Source organism: Simochromis diagramma, unplaced genomic scaffold (assembly GCF_900408965.1).
Source record: "Simochromis diagramma unplaced genomic scaffold, fSimDia1.1 OVJJ01000293.1, whole genome shotgun sequence".
In the NCBI taxonomy this organism is placed as follows: Eukaryota; Metazoa; Chordata; class Actinopteri; order Cichliformes; family Cichlidae; genus Simochromis; species Simochromis diagramma.
Genome location: NW_024386801.1, coordinates 23,050,032 through 23,065,652, shown reverse-complemented (window position 1 = coordinate 23,065,652; position 15,621 = coordinate 23,050,032). Strand labels below are relative to the sequence as shown.

At 42.5% G+C, this 15,621-nt stretch overlaps 2 protein-coding genes across 8 annotated transcripts in view; both read right to left on the bottom strand.

Annotated features, from left to right (window-relative positions):
* The window catches only part of LOC120730310 (A-kinase anchor protein 13-like), a 60,118-nt gene extending 53,177 nt beyond the window's left edge, over window positions 1–6,941 (bottom strand). For 4 of the 7 annotated variants that reach the window (XM_040026608.1, XM_040026610.1, XM_040026612.1 and 1 more), the window contains exon 1: window positions 6,604–6,940. The gene's annotated coding sequence lies outside the window, so the exon portion shown is untranslated. Of the gene's footprint in view, window positions 1–4,232; window positions 4,377–6,603 lie in introns of all 7 variants that reach the window. The other 3 variants (XM_040026611.1, XM_040026613.1, XM_040026609.1) reach the window with 2 other exon arrangements.
* Window positions 6,942–9,338: 2,397 nt separating this feature from the next.
* ska1 (spindle and kinetochore associated complex subunit 1) lies at window positions 9,339–14,774 on the bottom strand. Its single transcript, XM_040026607.1, has 7 exons — window positions 14,649–14,774; window positions 13,382–13,467; window positions 13,170–13,285; window positions 12,603–12,697; window positions 11,819–11,944; window positions 10,688–10,857; window positions 9,339–10,043 (listed from the first exon to the last, which is right to left on the bottom strand). Exons 2-7 carry the CDS (start codon window positions 13,461–13,463, stop codon window positions 9,895–9,897), a joined length of 738 nt encoding a protein of 245 aa, XP_039882541.1. The 5' UTR covers window positions 13,464–13,467; window positions 14,649–14,774; the 3' UTR covers window positions 9,339–9,894.
* Between the last annotated feature and the right edge of the window lie 847 nt (window positions 14,775–15,621).

The following is a 15,621-nucleotide window of genomic DNA, read 5'->3' as shown; positions in this document are numbered from 1 at the left end:
GTCACCACTTTTCTAACCACTAAAATGCATAAAGTTATTAAAAATGAATCATTCAATGACAAATTAAGCAGCTAATAGATCTGTTCACTGGAACTCACAACACGAGGCCCATAAAGGGTTGATGTCAGTGCAGAAAGACCAAAAACAACTTACGAGTGACCAACAATCTGTTACATTCTTAAAAAGAAGCAACGCTCCGGGTGGCTCAGGAAAACCAACAGGCCTGGAAGTTTAACGAAAACAACTAAAGTTCACGACTGCAAAATTATTTCCTGGGGAAGAAAAGCCCTTACAACATCTAACAAGAGAACTCCTGAGTGAATAAGTGTACAAGAGACGGATTACAACAAGGTACAAGCCACTGGTTAGACTCAAGAACAGGAAGGCCAGAGTAGACTTTTCCACCTCAGTGCTAGGGAAAAAAAAATCAGTGGACAGATGACAGCCAGATTAACTTGTACCAGAATGATGGTAAGAGAAAAGCATTGACCAGCTCATTATCTGTCATCATCTGTCAAACGTGGTGTAGGAAACCTTATGTTTCCCTGTTGTCATCATGTATGCCTGCCAGTGGAAGCGGGTCACTGGAGTTTACTGATGATGTGACTGCTGACAGAAGGATTAATTATGATTAATTATGAAGTGAACTGTCACCAGAACAACTTACAAAGCTTTTGGTACCAAAACTTTGAAAATGCAACAGTACTTGTTTATTACAGGTTAAAGTTGATGTCAACAACACATGTCTACAAGTGTTCCAGTCCATCGTTACACTCATTTAGTGGCCAGCCTGCCAGGACACGTCAGGATATTGTTTCTGATTGTGATGTTACAACAAGGAGAAATATCAGTTTCATCACTTGTCTAAGTGTCTGTCTGTGGATCTCTCAACAACCAACCAACCTTATTTAATCATTTTACCACGTACGGCAACAATATAGGAAATGTCAAGGCTATACTCACTGCAATTGTGCATGTCCTACGAGTCACTGTGCTTTCAACAGCATACTATATATGAAGCTTACCATGCCTGCTTCAAAGCAGCCGCGTGGACATGTTCTGTGCCTGCTGGGGTTTCCTCCGGGTGCCTCGTCACACATTCCAAAGACAAACTGGTCATTCTTTACTGGCCACAGGCCAATATGTGAGTATGTCCACAGCTCATCTCAGGGCTGTTGACCTATCTAAGGTATAGCCCACCCCGTCTCTCAACCTCAGGGTGGGTTGCTGCATAGGAAATTTAATAGATGGTGAAGAGGGGAATATTACGCAATCTTTATATTTTGTTCATCATTCATTCATACTTGTGTACAAGTCCAGACAGACACAGGAGAACTGGTTAATATATGAACTGACATAGTGCTTTTCTACTCTGAGCACTTTACTAGAAGCCTCATCCCCTCAGTCACACACATCCATACAAGAACTTTTGTTTAACATTCACACACGCACTCACACTGTAGTGGATGCATTAGGGGCAAATCAGGGTTCAGTATCTTGGCATGGATGGAAGCTCCTTTTAAATACTACATAATATATACTCAGTTAAAAGACACTGGAGAGGTCTAAGCTTAACTACTCTTGTTCTTTGCTAATTATAAATTGGAACTACTCAGCAGCTATTTTTAACCGTGTGTATATGCCAGAATATTTTGGAATGACGTACAACATCACATTAGGCAGAGAACTGGACAAATAATTCAGTTTAAAGAGAAGGACGTTACAGCGTGTTTAGCAGATGAGGACATAAAATAAAATGAAATGAAACAATGAAATAAACATACTATGTTTTGTAAACTATGGTCTCTGAATAAATTTTATTTCATATTGTTATCCTGTTATTATTTTTTGTCAGAGTGACAGGTCCAAAAAATACACCACAATGTCACTGCACTGGAACCAGAGCTGCTTCTACCTGTGTGCCATCCAGAATGACTCGATTCTAATGACAAAAAGCAACAACAATAATGAACCTCGCTCTTTTTATTAGTATTCCCATGCTACAGTTCAATGATGTGATTCAGTATTGGAACAATCCTTCCAAGTGATCAGCTAACAAGGCTAGCTTGGTTAGCAAGCGACACCCACAGCCTGCATCGGTGCAATGCACAGACTGAGTGAAAGGATCAAACAAAGAGTCAGGAGTTCACTGAAAAGTGGAGCACAGACTTTATGACTGTCTGTCAGCAAAGAGCACAAACATGGATGAGAGGTCCGGCTCTGGGACTCCAACTCTTTGACACCATCCACCTGTCAAAGAGGCCACGCCCACTTAATCATGCAGATTTTAAGCCCCTATAACTCCAGGAATTACTAATGTCAGTGTCACAGGTGCCGAGAATATATAGAAAGAATCGCACACAGACCGTGCTGTGAACATGTGTGCAGACTGTGGTTTTGGGCTCTAACTGACTGTTTCAGTGTCTGGAGCTTTAAATCAACCTGGGACTGCTGCTGCTCCCGCCCTCAGGAACAATGACAGAATGACAGAGAGACGCAGCCAATGGCAGCAGAGTTTTACTACTGCAGACAGCGCTGTGAAAAACTATCGGCCCCTTCCCGATTTCTTAGTTATTTGCATATTTGTCACACTTCCATGTTTCAAATCATCAAACCAATTTCCATATTAGTCAACTATAACCTGAGTGAACACCAAATGCATTTATTAAATGATTATTCATCAATTTAAAAGCTATCCTGGCCATGTGTGAAAAAGTAATTCCCTAACCCTGATCACTGACAGAGGACTGTGCTCGAGTGTTTGTGGTAACTGGCAGTGACTAACAAAGTGACTGCTGGGTGCATCTCTGGGACTATTGTGACCTACTTTTGTGGAAGTGGACTTCTGGGAGGCGCTCTTGCTGCTGGGGAAGAATGGAAAGATGTTCACAGCTCAAACTTTACACGCTGAGGTTTATGCAAATCTCACAATATGTGAAAATACAAGTGATTTAAAAAAAATCATCCTTGTACAGTTGTTATGAATCTTTATAAGTCATGGGTTTGGATTTTGTGAAGGCTTACACACCATCCACTACGTCTCTGCTTCACTTGTTATTTTCATGTTAGCACAAACTGGCAAGTATACGTGTCTGGGCAATTCAAGTCAAACTATCCTGACCTCAGATGCAATCACACAGCTGAGCTCTGGCTGCTGTCACTTGCAGGCAATTACTGTTGCAAAGATATTTATACATGTGCCAAATTCCACAGGGGTGACACAGTGGCTTCATTAGGAGCACAGATCAGCCCGCAGAATCATCACTGAAACAACAAGGCTGCACATGGACCGACTTTTCTTATGAAAAAAAGTTAGCTTTGGTAGTGTTGCTTTGGTAGTGTTGTGAACAGCACTAGCATGGTGACATGGCGGGCAGGAGAGCGTGCTTTCAGTGACATCGGCACTCTGATAAGACCACAGAGCAGACGCTTCTGATACCTTTGCCTTTTTCAGCAAAATGAAGCATGAGACAAAAACCCCAAAAAGAGGATTTTAATGAGAGCTGTTCGTGTATGTGCCTACAGCACAAAGCACCAACCTCTGTCTGTCCTGCTTCGCTATGGGAACAGTTACGATGTAGAGTGAGGGAGCTTCTTTTCAGACTGTTTGTCCCTATTACTGCTGCAGTCACAGCACAACATACAAGCGCTACGCAGGACCTCCTGAAAAACATCAGCCGTGCTCCGACAGTGTCGAGTTCACTTTAAAGACGCCTGAGAGGAAACTGTCTGCTCGCTGTGACGTCACAACATTTTAATAACTTTTTTTTCTGTGCATTTCCTGTGGTCACTGGCACGAATGCATTCCCAATCCTGAACTTGTTTTCTGTCACCACCAGCCTGTGCTGCATTCAGGGGGCATCTGTAGACTGTGTACAGAGAAATGAAACCTGGGTTACACTCTCTTCAGAAACAAACTGAATCAGTCAGTGGGATCAGAAAAGCACAGAAATGGGCGACGCTGTGTTAGACTGCAGTAACAGCTGGGCCTGTGTGGACTGTCTGCACACAGTCATGTACGCCGGCACCTTCTGACATCTCATATAAGCATTTTAATTTCTACTTTTTAATCCATCTGAGAGAACACCGTCACTGGCCATCAACTTAGCTTTTAAGAAATTTTAGCTGCTGCTAACCAGCTAAGGAGCCCGAGAGAAATAAGATAAAAAGCTAGAAATGAAGAACAGCCAACATATCAGGGAGTCAGCTGTTTCCATCTCATGTTTTCTTACCGGCTGACCTCAGTATCACCTAGCTGCCTCTCCGCACGGTCTGTCCTCCTGTGGTTGGATGGACTCAAACTCCACTGTCTTGGACTGCAGCTGGAACATTAGTCTGTACTCTGTTCTCTAGTTCCTGTCAGCTTCAAGGTCACACTAGCGAAAAAGTAAAGCAAGTAGCGTTCATCTGCATTATGTCTCACACAATCATTTATTTAAGAAAGCACACACTGCACTGCTGTGCATCACAACACCCAGAACAAGTACGACTCAGAACAACAAATACAGCGTTCAGAAGACATGCTAGCAGAGTGAGAGAGCATGACTCAACAGCAAAGCATGCAGCACTGGTTAACCCCACATAGCACGGCTGACTGCTGTGTGACAGAGCCACAGACAGACCGGAGAAACGCAACAGTGTGTGCTTCTGCCTTTTAAAGAGCCTGTAAGATAAAGCTCTAAATAGGAGTGCTTGACAGCCACATGTTCTCAAAGATTTCTGAAACATCCACACAGCACTCCGCCCGTCTGTCAGCATGAAGGAGACATGCTCATTTTGCAGATTCCAAGGTTTCCACACTTGATCTGAAACAGACAGACGATCCAGCTGCTCACTAACTGTGTGTGGAAGAGCAGCTAAGACCATGATCAATACGGTCCCTCCGTTAGGCTCTAAAGCAAGAACAGAGAATGTCCAACAGGAGATGTCACTGCTTGGTTCTTCTTCTGTGGTAAACCTCTTAATCCTTATTAGCTCATCAACAGATTCCCTCATCTGCCTTTTCCTAATCATGTTTAATTTGTCTTGATGGAAAAGGTGATGAGTTGAAGGAAAAGTCAAAAGGCAGCGTGAGCCGAATGTGAATTACATAAACACAAGCTCAAACAGTATAAAAGATGGACAGCTTCTTGATCTGAGACGTGAAGCCAACATGAAAGTGCCTTAAAGCTGGTCAGCAGGGACCAACCTGTAACTAAAGCATGACTTTTGATCCTACACAACTCTATGTGAAAGAAGCTCTCTAATGAATTCACAGGCTCAATCACACATTTTGGGTCCAAACAAATAACATATTAAATTCACTTTGTAAACTTCTGGTCATCTCAGAAGTCAGAAGTGACACATAAGGTGACACGCACACGCAGGAGGCTCTGTGGATCTGTGATGTTTGCAGACGACATAGCTATTTGTAGTGAGAACAGAGAGCAGGTGGAGGAGAGCCTGGAGAGGTGGAGGTATGCTTTATATTGTAAGACAGACCCTACAATCATTGAGATCAACCTTCTAAAGCAAAGTGTACAAGAGAGGTGAAGAAGAGAGTCAAGGCAGGGTGGAGTGGGTGGTAATGAGTGTCATGATTTGTGAGAGACACACTGCAACAAGAAAAGCGACGCTGAGCTGGTTTGAACAAAGGATGCTCAATCTAGAGCTGCCAGGCAGGAGGAAACGAGGAAGAGCTCAGAGTGGATTGGTGGATGCAGTGAAGGAGAACTTGCAGAGGTTGCGCTAACAAATGGAGGATGTTACATGGAACAGGGTGAGATGCAGGCAGATGATGCGCTGTGGCGACCCTCTACCTGGAGCACTGACGCAGTGCCCCACCTTCAGTACATCAGCATGCTTCTCGGGTTAGTCCTCAAAGGAAGAGGGTGTTTTCTACCACTGTTAGAATTGGTAATTAAATTTTTTTAATTTTCTGCCAAATGAATAGACAGAAATGCACTGTCTGCAGTGCAGGAACAACTGCTTAATAAAGTGAGTATGAGCGATGGTGGTGATGATCTTTCAACCTCCGGGGTTGGAGCAGGAAAGGCTGGCATGAATGGAAGCATGCCTGTGCTGAGCAAGCAGCTCAACTGTACTGAGAGAGAAAAGCTAACAGCTGGAAAGAGAATGGCCAGATTGCAAAGCTCCCTCCCATCAGGCCTCATACACCCAGAGCATAGCTGTGTGTGTCAGTAATCAGCTCTTCAAAACCTGCATGAACTCTTTCATACCCCGTGTGACATCTGCCCAGCAGACTCCTGTTCCCTCCTCACTCCTCATATATTTTTACTGCACCTTATTTTAAACCTTTTACATTTTCCTAATTATTCTCTAATGGGTTTACTGAGCTCTACCGTACTGTTTTACTTTGTCGTATTATTTGTGTTTTTATAGTAAGTATTCTGTATTTTCAGACGGCTTTTTCACACCTTACTAAGACGCTTTATGATATTTGCTTTCAGCTTCTCCAGTTTTGGAGAAGCTGAAAGCTGAACTGAAGGCTGGATGACCGAGAACCAAACAGCGCGCACAAACAAACACACACACACACACACACAGACACCAGGACAAGCGCTTTGTTTGCGGACAGCTGCCCTGCTGTGCGGCTCTGCTTACCTCGCTGCGGTGGTTTGAGGCAGAAGTCAGCCTGTTGCTCCCTCACAGAGGCAGACACGGCTCACTGTGCTGAGCGGTTTCCAGGTCCATGAGGACGGAGTGTGTGCTGTAGCGTTTTCCTGAACTTCAGCTTCGAGTGAAATCACCGCGGAGACAAACAGCGCTGTGACGCACGGAACTGCTTTATTTTGAAGGGGAGCCTCTTCCTGCTGTACCCCGGGACCCTGCGCAGATTCGTGGATCAGCAATGAGCTGTGACAAGTTGTTCCAGCTCAGTTCAGTGAGCTTGTACACTGAGAACAAGCAGACTGCCCACAGGGGCACACATGCGGGGACTTGTGGCGCTGAGCTCCTCAGCCTGACCCCTCGTGGTACACGAACAAGAGTACACCAGAGCACACTGACCGCACAGTGTGCCTTTACCCAGCACAGTAACGTGAACACACACACAACACACGCTGTACTTAAGGATGGAAAATAAGCAGCAGAGCAAATAATATCACATTGACTGTGGCCGTCAATGTGATATTATTTGCTCTACGGCCGTCAGCTCTTTCTGGGACAGTGGCGCGGCTGCCCCTCTGTTGGTCTTCCTTGGTCTCTTGTGTTCTGAGGGCCTCTGGATGTCTGGAGTCTTGATCTCCTCCATACCTGCTTCATGCCCTGGAGGACGGGGCTGTGGCTCCCCACACCCTCTAGCAGATCATTACATGAAGGAACCTTTTAAATACAAGCACGCTCATGCTCACAGGTGTACACACGGGTGCTCACACACACAAACTACACCCTTTTTGGCTCCTACCTAAAAGCACACTGTGCGCTGTCGGTCTTATGTGCTGCTCAATAATGTTTAATATTTAGTATTTACTGTTATATTCCCATATATCATTGTGATGTTGTTTATTATATTGCTCTCTTTTTCTTCTGCTTGTTTTCTCTTTTTTCTCTCTCAACAGGTGATCCAGGTGATTGATATATGTATTTTTTGTCTGCTTATTTTGTTGTTTTTTGTTTTTTGCCCTTTATCCCCATCCCTCTTCTCCGCTGTTATTCTTTCCCTCTTTCTTTCTCCCCTTTCTTTTCCCCAGTCAAGTCTGTCCCGTGTGTAGCAAGTGAAAATAAAATAAAAAAAACAATAAAAGCAAAGGTGAATCAAATAGACCATTACGGCAAGGCTGGGATGGTCCATTTGGTAAAGTAAATCCGTTGGGCATCTTTCTTCGCCTTTAGACAATAATTCTGATGGCAAAAGAGCCAAACGGGACAGGGAAAAAAACAAACAAAAAAACACTATGGCCAGGACTTCCAGGCCATACTCACACAAATGTTTCTGTACACTATGCCGGCCACTTGGTTACGGCATTCCATGTATGACCTGCCTGCTAGTATCTTGTACCCTGCTGTTTTGTGTGGATTATCTCAGGGCCATCTTTGCACAGCCTGCACCTGGGGTATTGTCTGGTGTGGTAGAACCCACCCTCTATGGATCTTGTACTGTATCTGGCGTTTGTACATACTGTGCAGGGGCCTGTCCTTCTATGATGGCTCCCCCTCTTGCTCCTCTTCTTTCTCTGGGTTCTACCACCTGTGGTATTCACTAAGCACACAGTCAGTTGTGGCCATTTTCCTGATGTATTTGTGGATGTTCATTGCCTCATCCTGGACTCACCAGTCCCCGGCATCGTTCCTTCCGCTTAGCATACAGTCTCAGGATGCTGAACTTGGGGTGAAATCCTTCATGCATGGTGATGAGCTTCCTCGTCTTGATGTCAGTGGCTTCTGTCTTCTCCTTTGGCCAGCTTATTATCCAGGCAGGGCACCTGATCACGGGCAGGGCGTAGGTGTTGATAGCCCTGATCTTGTTTTTCCCATTCAGCTGATTCCACAGCACTTGCCTCACTCTCTGCAGCTATTTGCAGCTTTTCTAGCGGCCTCTTTAAGGTTCCCGTTTGCCTAGGATTTCCAGGTACTTGCAGCTGTCCGGTATTACAATCCCCTCAGTTCTGACTACCTTCCCTCTCTTTGTTACCGTCCAACTACACTTCTCCAGTCCGAATGACATTCTGATGTTGTTCCTGTAGATCCTCGTGGTGTGGATTGGTGTGGAGTGGACTGAGGGGGGTTCAGGCTTATGCAGAAAAGCAGTGGGGACAGCGCATCTCCTTTGTAGACCCCACACTCGATAGTGACTTGTGCTACAGGCTTGAAATTGGCCTCTAGTGTTGTTTGCCACATCCCCATTGAGTTCCTGATGAAGGCTCTCAGCATCCTGCTGATCTTGTATAGTTCTAGGTATTCCAGGATTCATGTGTGGGGCATTGAGTCATATACATATATATATATATATAAAATTACTTATTACTTTCAGCCTGTGTGTTAGCGTCCCATTGATGACGTGAATGCCTGAGAAGCTGTTGCACAAACTGAGCCTGACCATAACTTCTGTTCTGAGTATCAAGAGATTGATCACCTTTACTTTAATCAACCCGGAGTGTGTTCTTCCAGAGTTAAGCATGTGAGTTATTCTACCAGTCACGCATTAAAGTAAGATAATGAATGACCATTGGAGCTCTGATACCAGGATTCACCATGGCACCAACAAAGAGAGCCTCCATTTTAATCCAGCGGCCTCTGGAATATAAAGTTTTCAGTGTGGAACAGAATTTTTATTTCATAAACCACTACCAGGTAACCCTGGGGTAGTCCCAGAGCAGACAGTATTACCCTTTGTCTAACCTTGTGGCAGGTTTGTGGTCTTTGGCTCTGCTAGCGTCTTGAGAGCGACTATTGCTACGACATCTTCCATTCTTGTGATGTTTGTGTTGCTTACAAATGATATCGCAGGAGTTTCAGGAATGTTGCTGTAATGACCTCACGCACAATAGGTGGTACTTAATTGTAATGGAAAACGACTGAAACGGAATTGAGCAGAGGTGCTAGTGGAAAAGGGCTATAAATCTCTGAATGAAGTCTCAAAAAAAACCAACACAAAAAGCAATTTAATCATAACCAAGCTTTCAGACATGTAAAGATATTATTACATTATTACAACATAATGATACAGAAGAGAAAATATGCCATTTATTATTACTAGTATCTATTATTACACTATATGACAATACAACATACACATAGAAGTTTAAGTACGCAAACATATATATATATATACCAGAAGCGTGTTAAATGTTTGGTATGTCTACCTATCACAACAATTGACATTTACCTATGTAAGCCATTTACAAATATGGCAGTGTACTAGAGAAAAGGAAAAACTAACTGAAAGCGTCTTTTTCATAGCAGCATGTAGCGGGTGAGCCCTCCCCCTCGGAGCTCCCGCAGGCGCTGGCAGTGTCGCAGCATGTTCAGAATCCCCTGAAAGCGTTTGTCCACCTTCATCTGGGTAAATTCACGAATGTCATCCTCCACCACAAAATACTGACCTGCAAAACATTTAAGCACAACTGTGAAACTTTTGTGTTTTACAAACAATCTTTTCTCAGAAACTGACCAATATGGATGTGATAATGTACTCATAAAGAGCCAGTTGAAAAAAGTGATCTCAAATATCTGAGATGTGGGTTTGCATTTAATGATTCGCCCACAAAGCTGAAAGCAAAAGAAAAACAAGCAAGTATAACACCGGTATCCTTTGTTTTTTAATTTTCAGGACAGTTTTGTTTGCTCTGTTTAGTCCAAAATGATTTTTATATCGCTTTATATGACTCATGAATACTTAAAAACAAACAAACAAATAAAATAAATGGCAGAAGAAAGGTCTGTGGATCATTAAAAGCCTATGCTTAGCTGAAAACACTAAAAAGACAATATATCAAATATTGAAGTCTAACATTTTCACTGTCTTGAGGGGAAAAACCCAGAGATGCTTTCAAAGTGATCAGCAAAACCTTCACAATGATTCTAAAATGTGATCTTAAATCAAGAAAGACTTCTGTTGCAAACTAAGGAGCTTGGTAAGAAAGAAAGCTCTTTGGACTAACATGACCTCTATGAATGAAAACCTACACGCCCATTCTATCTTCCTGAGACGTACACAAGTAGCACACAATTTTGGCTTGCAGGATACCTTTTGTATCTTTGGTCTCTTGGTCCTTAAAGCGCTGGTGCAGCTTTCGTGAGTGATTGTTGAGTGTTTTCAAGGACTGATGGACAATCTTGTACTTGGCTGCTACAGCAGTATTGATGCTCTCCACTGCTGCATTGAGCTGCTCATATGTCACACGTCCTTTCATGTACCTGTATGAACACACATCAGAAAAACACCGTTTCATGTTATGTCTTCAGCTATTATGGGAGCAGTAGTGAGCGGTATGGGCATAATGAGCCAACCATGGTAGAATAGAGCAGTGTAACTGAACTAGATGAGGCCCAGCCACCAATGACATCTGCTGAGCTGACTGTAGCCAGACTGCCTTATGATGATGGCTGGAAGTCATAAAATCAGAGAACTCAGGAAGGATGTCAGTCACTAACAGAAATGCAGAAGGGTGTCATGACACACAGGTCCTGCATGAATAAGAGGTACAAGAAGTCTCTAAATGAGCTCTGGCGGGTAGCACAAGCACAAAAGCACAAGGGCAGATCCAGCCAGAGCTTAGACGCTTAGTCCTGCAGGCCAGGAATAAGCGAGATATCGACTCACTGCTCCACCACACCAAGATCTAAAGCAAGGATATCGGGATGTCCTTTGGACTGGATAAGTATACCTGAATGACTGCAACGAAACGGAAGGTGATCCAAAGCAAAGGGGCGGAGCTACAGAAAGCAAAATAGTCAAATACTTCCAGAAAGTAAAACAGGTGCTGAGAAGCCAGCTGAACAGTAGGAAAAGATCCAAGCCATCAAATATTCTTTAGCAGATATCAGACACCCAGCTGTAATAAAGAGGAAATGGATGCCACTGATATGAAGACATGAAAACTCCTCATAATGAACAGACAGGTGTCCAGCATATTATATGATATTAATAAGCTAGCACGCATACATACACACACGTTGCCAGATCCTAGCAGGCAAGGCATACATGGTACCCCATAATCAAGTAGCTGGCATTGTATACAGAAACATCTGTGCCAAGAATGGCCTGGAAGTCTCAAGGTCAAAATGAGATAGCCTCCCTAGATTGTTTAAGTGGGTTTCACAAAGGTGATCATCATACATAAGGTTATTTTGAATTACAGTGATTGATTATACTTACTGAGGGATGCTCTCAAACTCTGGCATAGTGACAAACTCCATCTCTCTGACAAAACTCTTGCTGCTCTTTTTTTCTGCTGGCTGAACCTCTACAGCTTCTTTCTGATTTATTGCAGGTTCGCTTCCTCTGGAAAATAACAGATCATAAGCATTTACTGTATATTTTGTAAGGTGGTGGGCTCTACAAGCAAGGTACAGCAACAGTTGAAAGCAAACATAATGCGTTTGTTTTTATGCTGAGAAGAGCAGGGGGAAAACAAAAAAACAACCAAGCACTTTTTGATTAACAGCAGAGTAATGAAGTCAGCTGTCTTAATCCATCTGCAGTTCTGCTTGAAGCATTGGTAAGCTCCACTTAGCAGCACATGAACTCTCCACCTGCTCACTGACTCTCCACCTCACGATGGATCTCCAGAGAGCAACAAGAACAACTGCTTCCTGCTGCCCCCCATGAGCTGGATGGTAACACCGGGAGTTGTGGTTCAGCATCTGAGTGTTATCAAAGACTGCTACAACAGCAGTCTGAGCAGAGAAGCAGGCAGTATGGAAATCCATGACAGGAAGGACTGGATAGTTAGTGCCAATATTTCAAACAAAGAGAAGTAAAAAATTGAGCACAAACAACATTCTGTTGAAAGGGTAACATAACAAAAAAGGTAAAAATGCTGAAGCGGGTTGCCAAATATATTTGATTCATAGATCATTAGAGAAATACTGCTTTATTCAAAATAAAATCCCCATTTTCCATTAAAAAAAACATAAGTAAGCAATGCCGGTATTCTCACTTGAGCAGGCCCTTCTTCCGGGGCATGTGTGGAGGGATGTTGTTATTAATGTGCTGAACATCCTGTAGATGCTTCTGGAAAACCTCATCAAGTTCCTGAGTGAGAAAAAGAGACTGTCAAACCCTAAAACCCTCCGCTCACTTAATGTTTTACTTTGGATGATTTCATTATTTGTTTTCATCTCTGCCATGTTTGCCATTTTTCCTGCATTCACAAAATTCTGGCATCCTCAAAGGGTGCTTTTTAAGGAAACTAAATTTTGTTTATCTAGGTTTTCATTTAGAAAGCATTAAAAAGCCATTTTGCTGATCAAACTGTCAGGAGAAAATGAATTTCTATTTTGTGCACGTAGTCACCCCTGAAGGTCCACTCTGAGCAAAGGAAAAGCAAGACATTCATGCTGAAAATGAATATCACTTCAGGGGCTTGACTGGATGGCATGTATCAGTGACTAACTGGTTTATGCAGTAGATATAATTAGTTATGGCGGTCACAGCTTATTCTTCTTTATTGGTGTGAATGTTGGACTTGTTTGTTCCAACAGATAAACAAACGCCTCTACTTTACCTTGAGATGCTTCAGGTGCTCCTTCTGCTGGTCAACGCCTTTTTCAAACTCCTCCAGAAGTCTCTCCAGGGCAAACAGTTCTTGTCCAAGTTTCTTCATCTTGTTTTGAGGCAATTCTGTATGCAGAGGAACATTTTATGTCACAAAACTTAGCAGTGGTTCCCATGGATGCAAACACTATCATCAGTCTCATACAAGTGGACATGTCATACCAATAACTGACAGATCCAGCATGTGTTTTATAGAAGTTATTCTGTCATGAATGTGGTGGCTGATATCCTCAAGGTCGCCCATTTTTCTGAAACAGGGTCAAATTAAAACCATTAACATTGGAATTTAAAATTCTAACCTGTCAAGCATGCAGGTGAAGGTCATGCACAAAACTAAAGTAGAACTTTGATGATATCAAACTGCTTAAGGAGAAGAAAAAGCAACAAGCATGACAATGAAAATTGGATCGAAAAACATTGCCTCTCTAAAACCTTAAACATTTAAGTTGTAGACATGGGACATGTGAGACTGCTGCTCCAGCCATCTCCTAAAGCGAGCGCATTATGTCAGACACACATCACTTTTACACTGAAGACCCTCACGGCTCCATTCAAACACTTCGACAATTTTGATGGACCAAGGTAGCATGAATATGACAATGCACTATGAGAGATCTGAAGAGTAAACCAGTGGAATAATACACAAATGGTCAGAGTTTTCTTAAAGTACGTTATATTTTGACAGTTTGATAATTATGAACTCCATGTGCTGTTTGTAGTTACCGGAATACGTCCACACACGGATTAACAAACAGGTCAGACACTTATTAAAAGATCAGCTTATAAACTTTAATAGGCGTCAATGAAAGGACAGCTAAAACCAAAGGCCTGGCTCCTGCTTATGTGCTGTCAAAACCCATATTACAGTCTTGTTTGTTTATACAAACTCGGCACTTCCGGTAGCTGTTTCAAATTAAAGGGGGGTTACCGTGTCAATGCACAGTCATTTCTTAACCAGGCTCTTATTCTGAAACATTTACAGGAAGTCTGTGGAAAATACATAAAATTACGTGTTAAGACAAAGCGCTACACAAGGACAACTTATTAATTCACCATTACTCTGAGTGAACGAGAGCGAGAGCAACGACAGGGAAGAAGAAGACCACTGAAATGTAAGGGTCAAGAGCTATAAAAGCCAGCAACAAGCAGTGCAGTTACAGCTAACTGATATACGGAAACCTGTTTGCTTCTACTGCCAGCAACCTAACCGTGCGCGCGATCGGTACGCTCGGGTTGTCAAACAAGTCTTTCTATATGAGAACATATACAGCATGTACACTGTTTAAGGTACGAGCGTATGACAGAGATCTTATGAACCCATGACGTTAGTAACAAGTAGGAACAGACTGAAGGTGGAAGCGTAACCTTTGCCATAAGCGCCATCCCGTCCCCACACCTGTACACACAGTGTATTATTAAGCTCACTCACACATTTAGCTGCTCTCACTTCATCGTAGTCTTCCTCAGTAGCTACTTTCCCGGCTCATTTCAAATGTCACGTCACGAGACGTCACGGCCAGCGCATGCGCTGTTTTAAAACAGCGGAGTCTGGAAGATGGCAGCAGAGTGGTACAATTCTGTTTTGTCACTGTGACAACTGGTCCTGACCAATCTTTTGGCCATTTTCTACAGTATAAGAAGGATGGACTATGTCATAATGTTATTTTATGTATAGCAAATTTTTTCATACACAAATGTAGATTTACCAAAACATCCCCAGGTTTGTTACTTTCTTATACAAATTGAAACTATATATAAAATCCTTAAGTTACTTAAAGGAAATAAACCACAAAAACTATATGATATTCTTAAGCATCTTCCCACTGAATCGAATAACTGAAACTTTATATACGCTTCCCCTTTGTTTTTGTTTGTCTGTTTTGTTTTGTTTTCTCTAATAGGCAGCAATTCACTCAGTTTTGCATCTTGGTCATTTGTACACATCTATATCGATGTAAAAATTCATTATTTCTGTTTTATATGGTTACATTGTTACTGTAATCGCTGTTCTTTCTGGCAATTCATTGTAATCCTTTGAATGTGTGCAGCACTGATTGCCGTATTTGTATATGTACTTGAAATAATAATAATATTTTTTTTTTTTTAAAAACTGTCCTGACCAGTGACTGTGAGAGACAGTTTAAACCCTCACTGGTTCCTCCCACGCTACAATCAGTGCACTTCCTGTCACTGCTACATTTAAAGGAACCTTTTTCTTGCCAATATTGGATTAAAATTGTCGTTGCCTGACGTCAGTGTTACAAACATGCATATGTTTTTGCTGGTATTACAGAGAGAGATGACCTTTCATCTGAATGTTAAATTCAAGTTATTAAGACTTGTCTCCTTGTGTGTGCATGTTTTTAACGCAGAAATCTGTTAGGGGAAAGTAACTTAAGCAA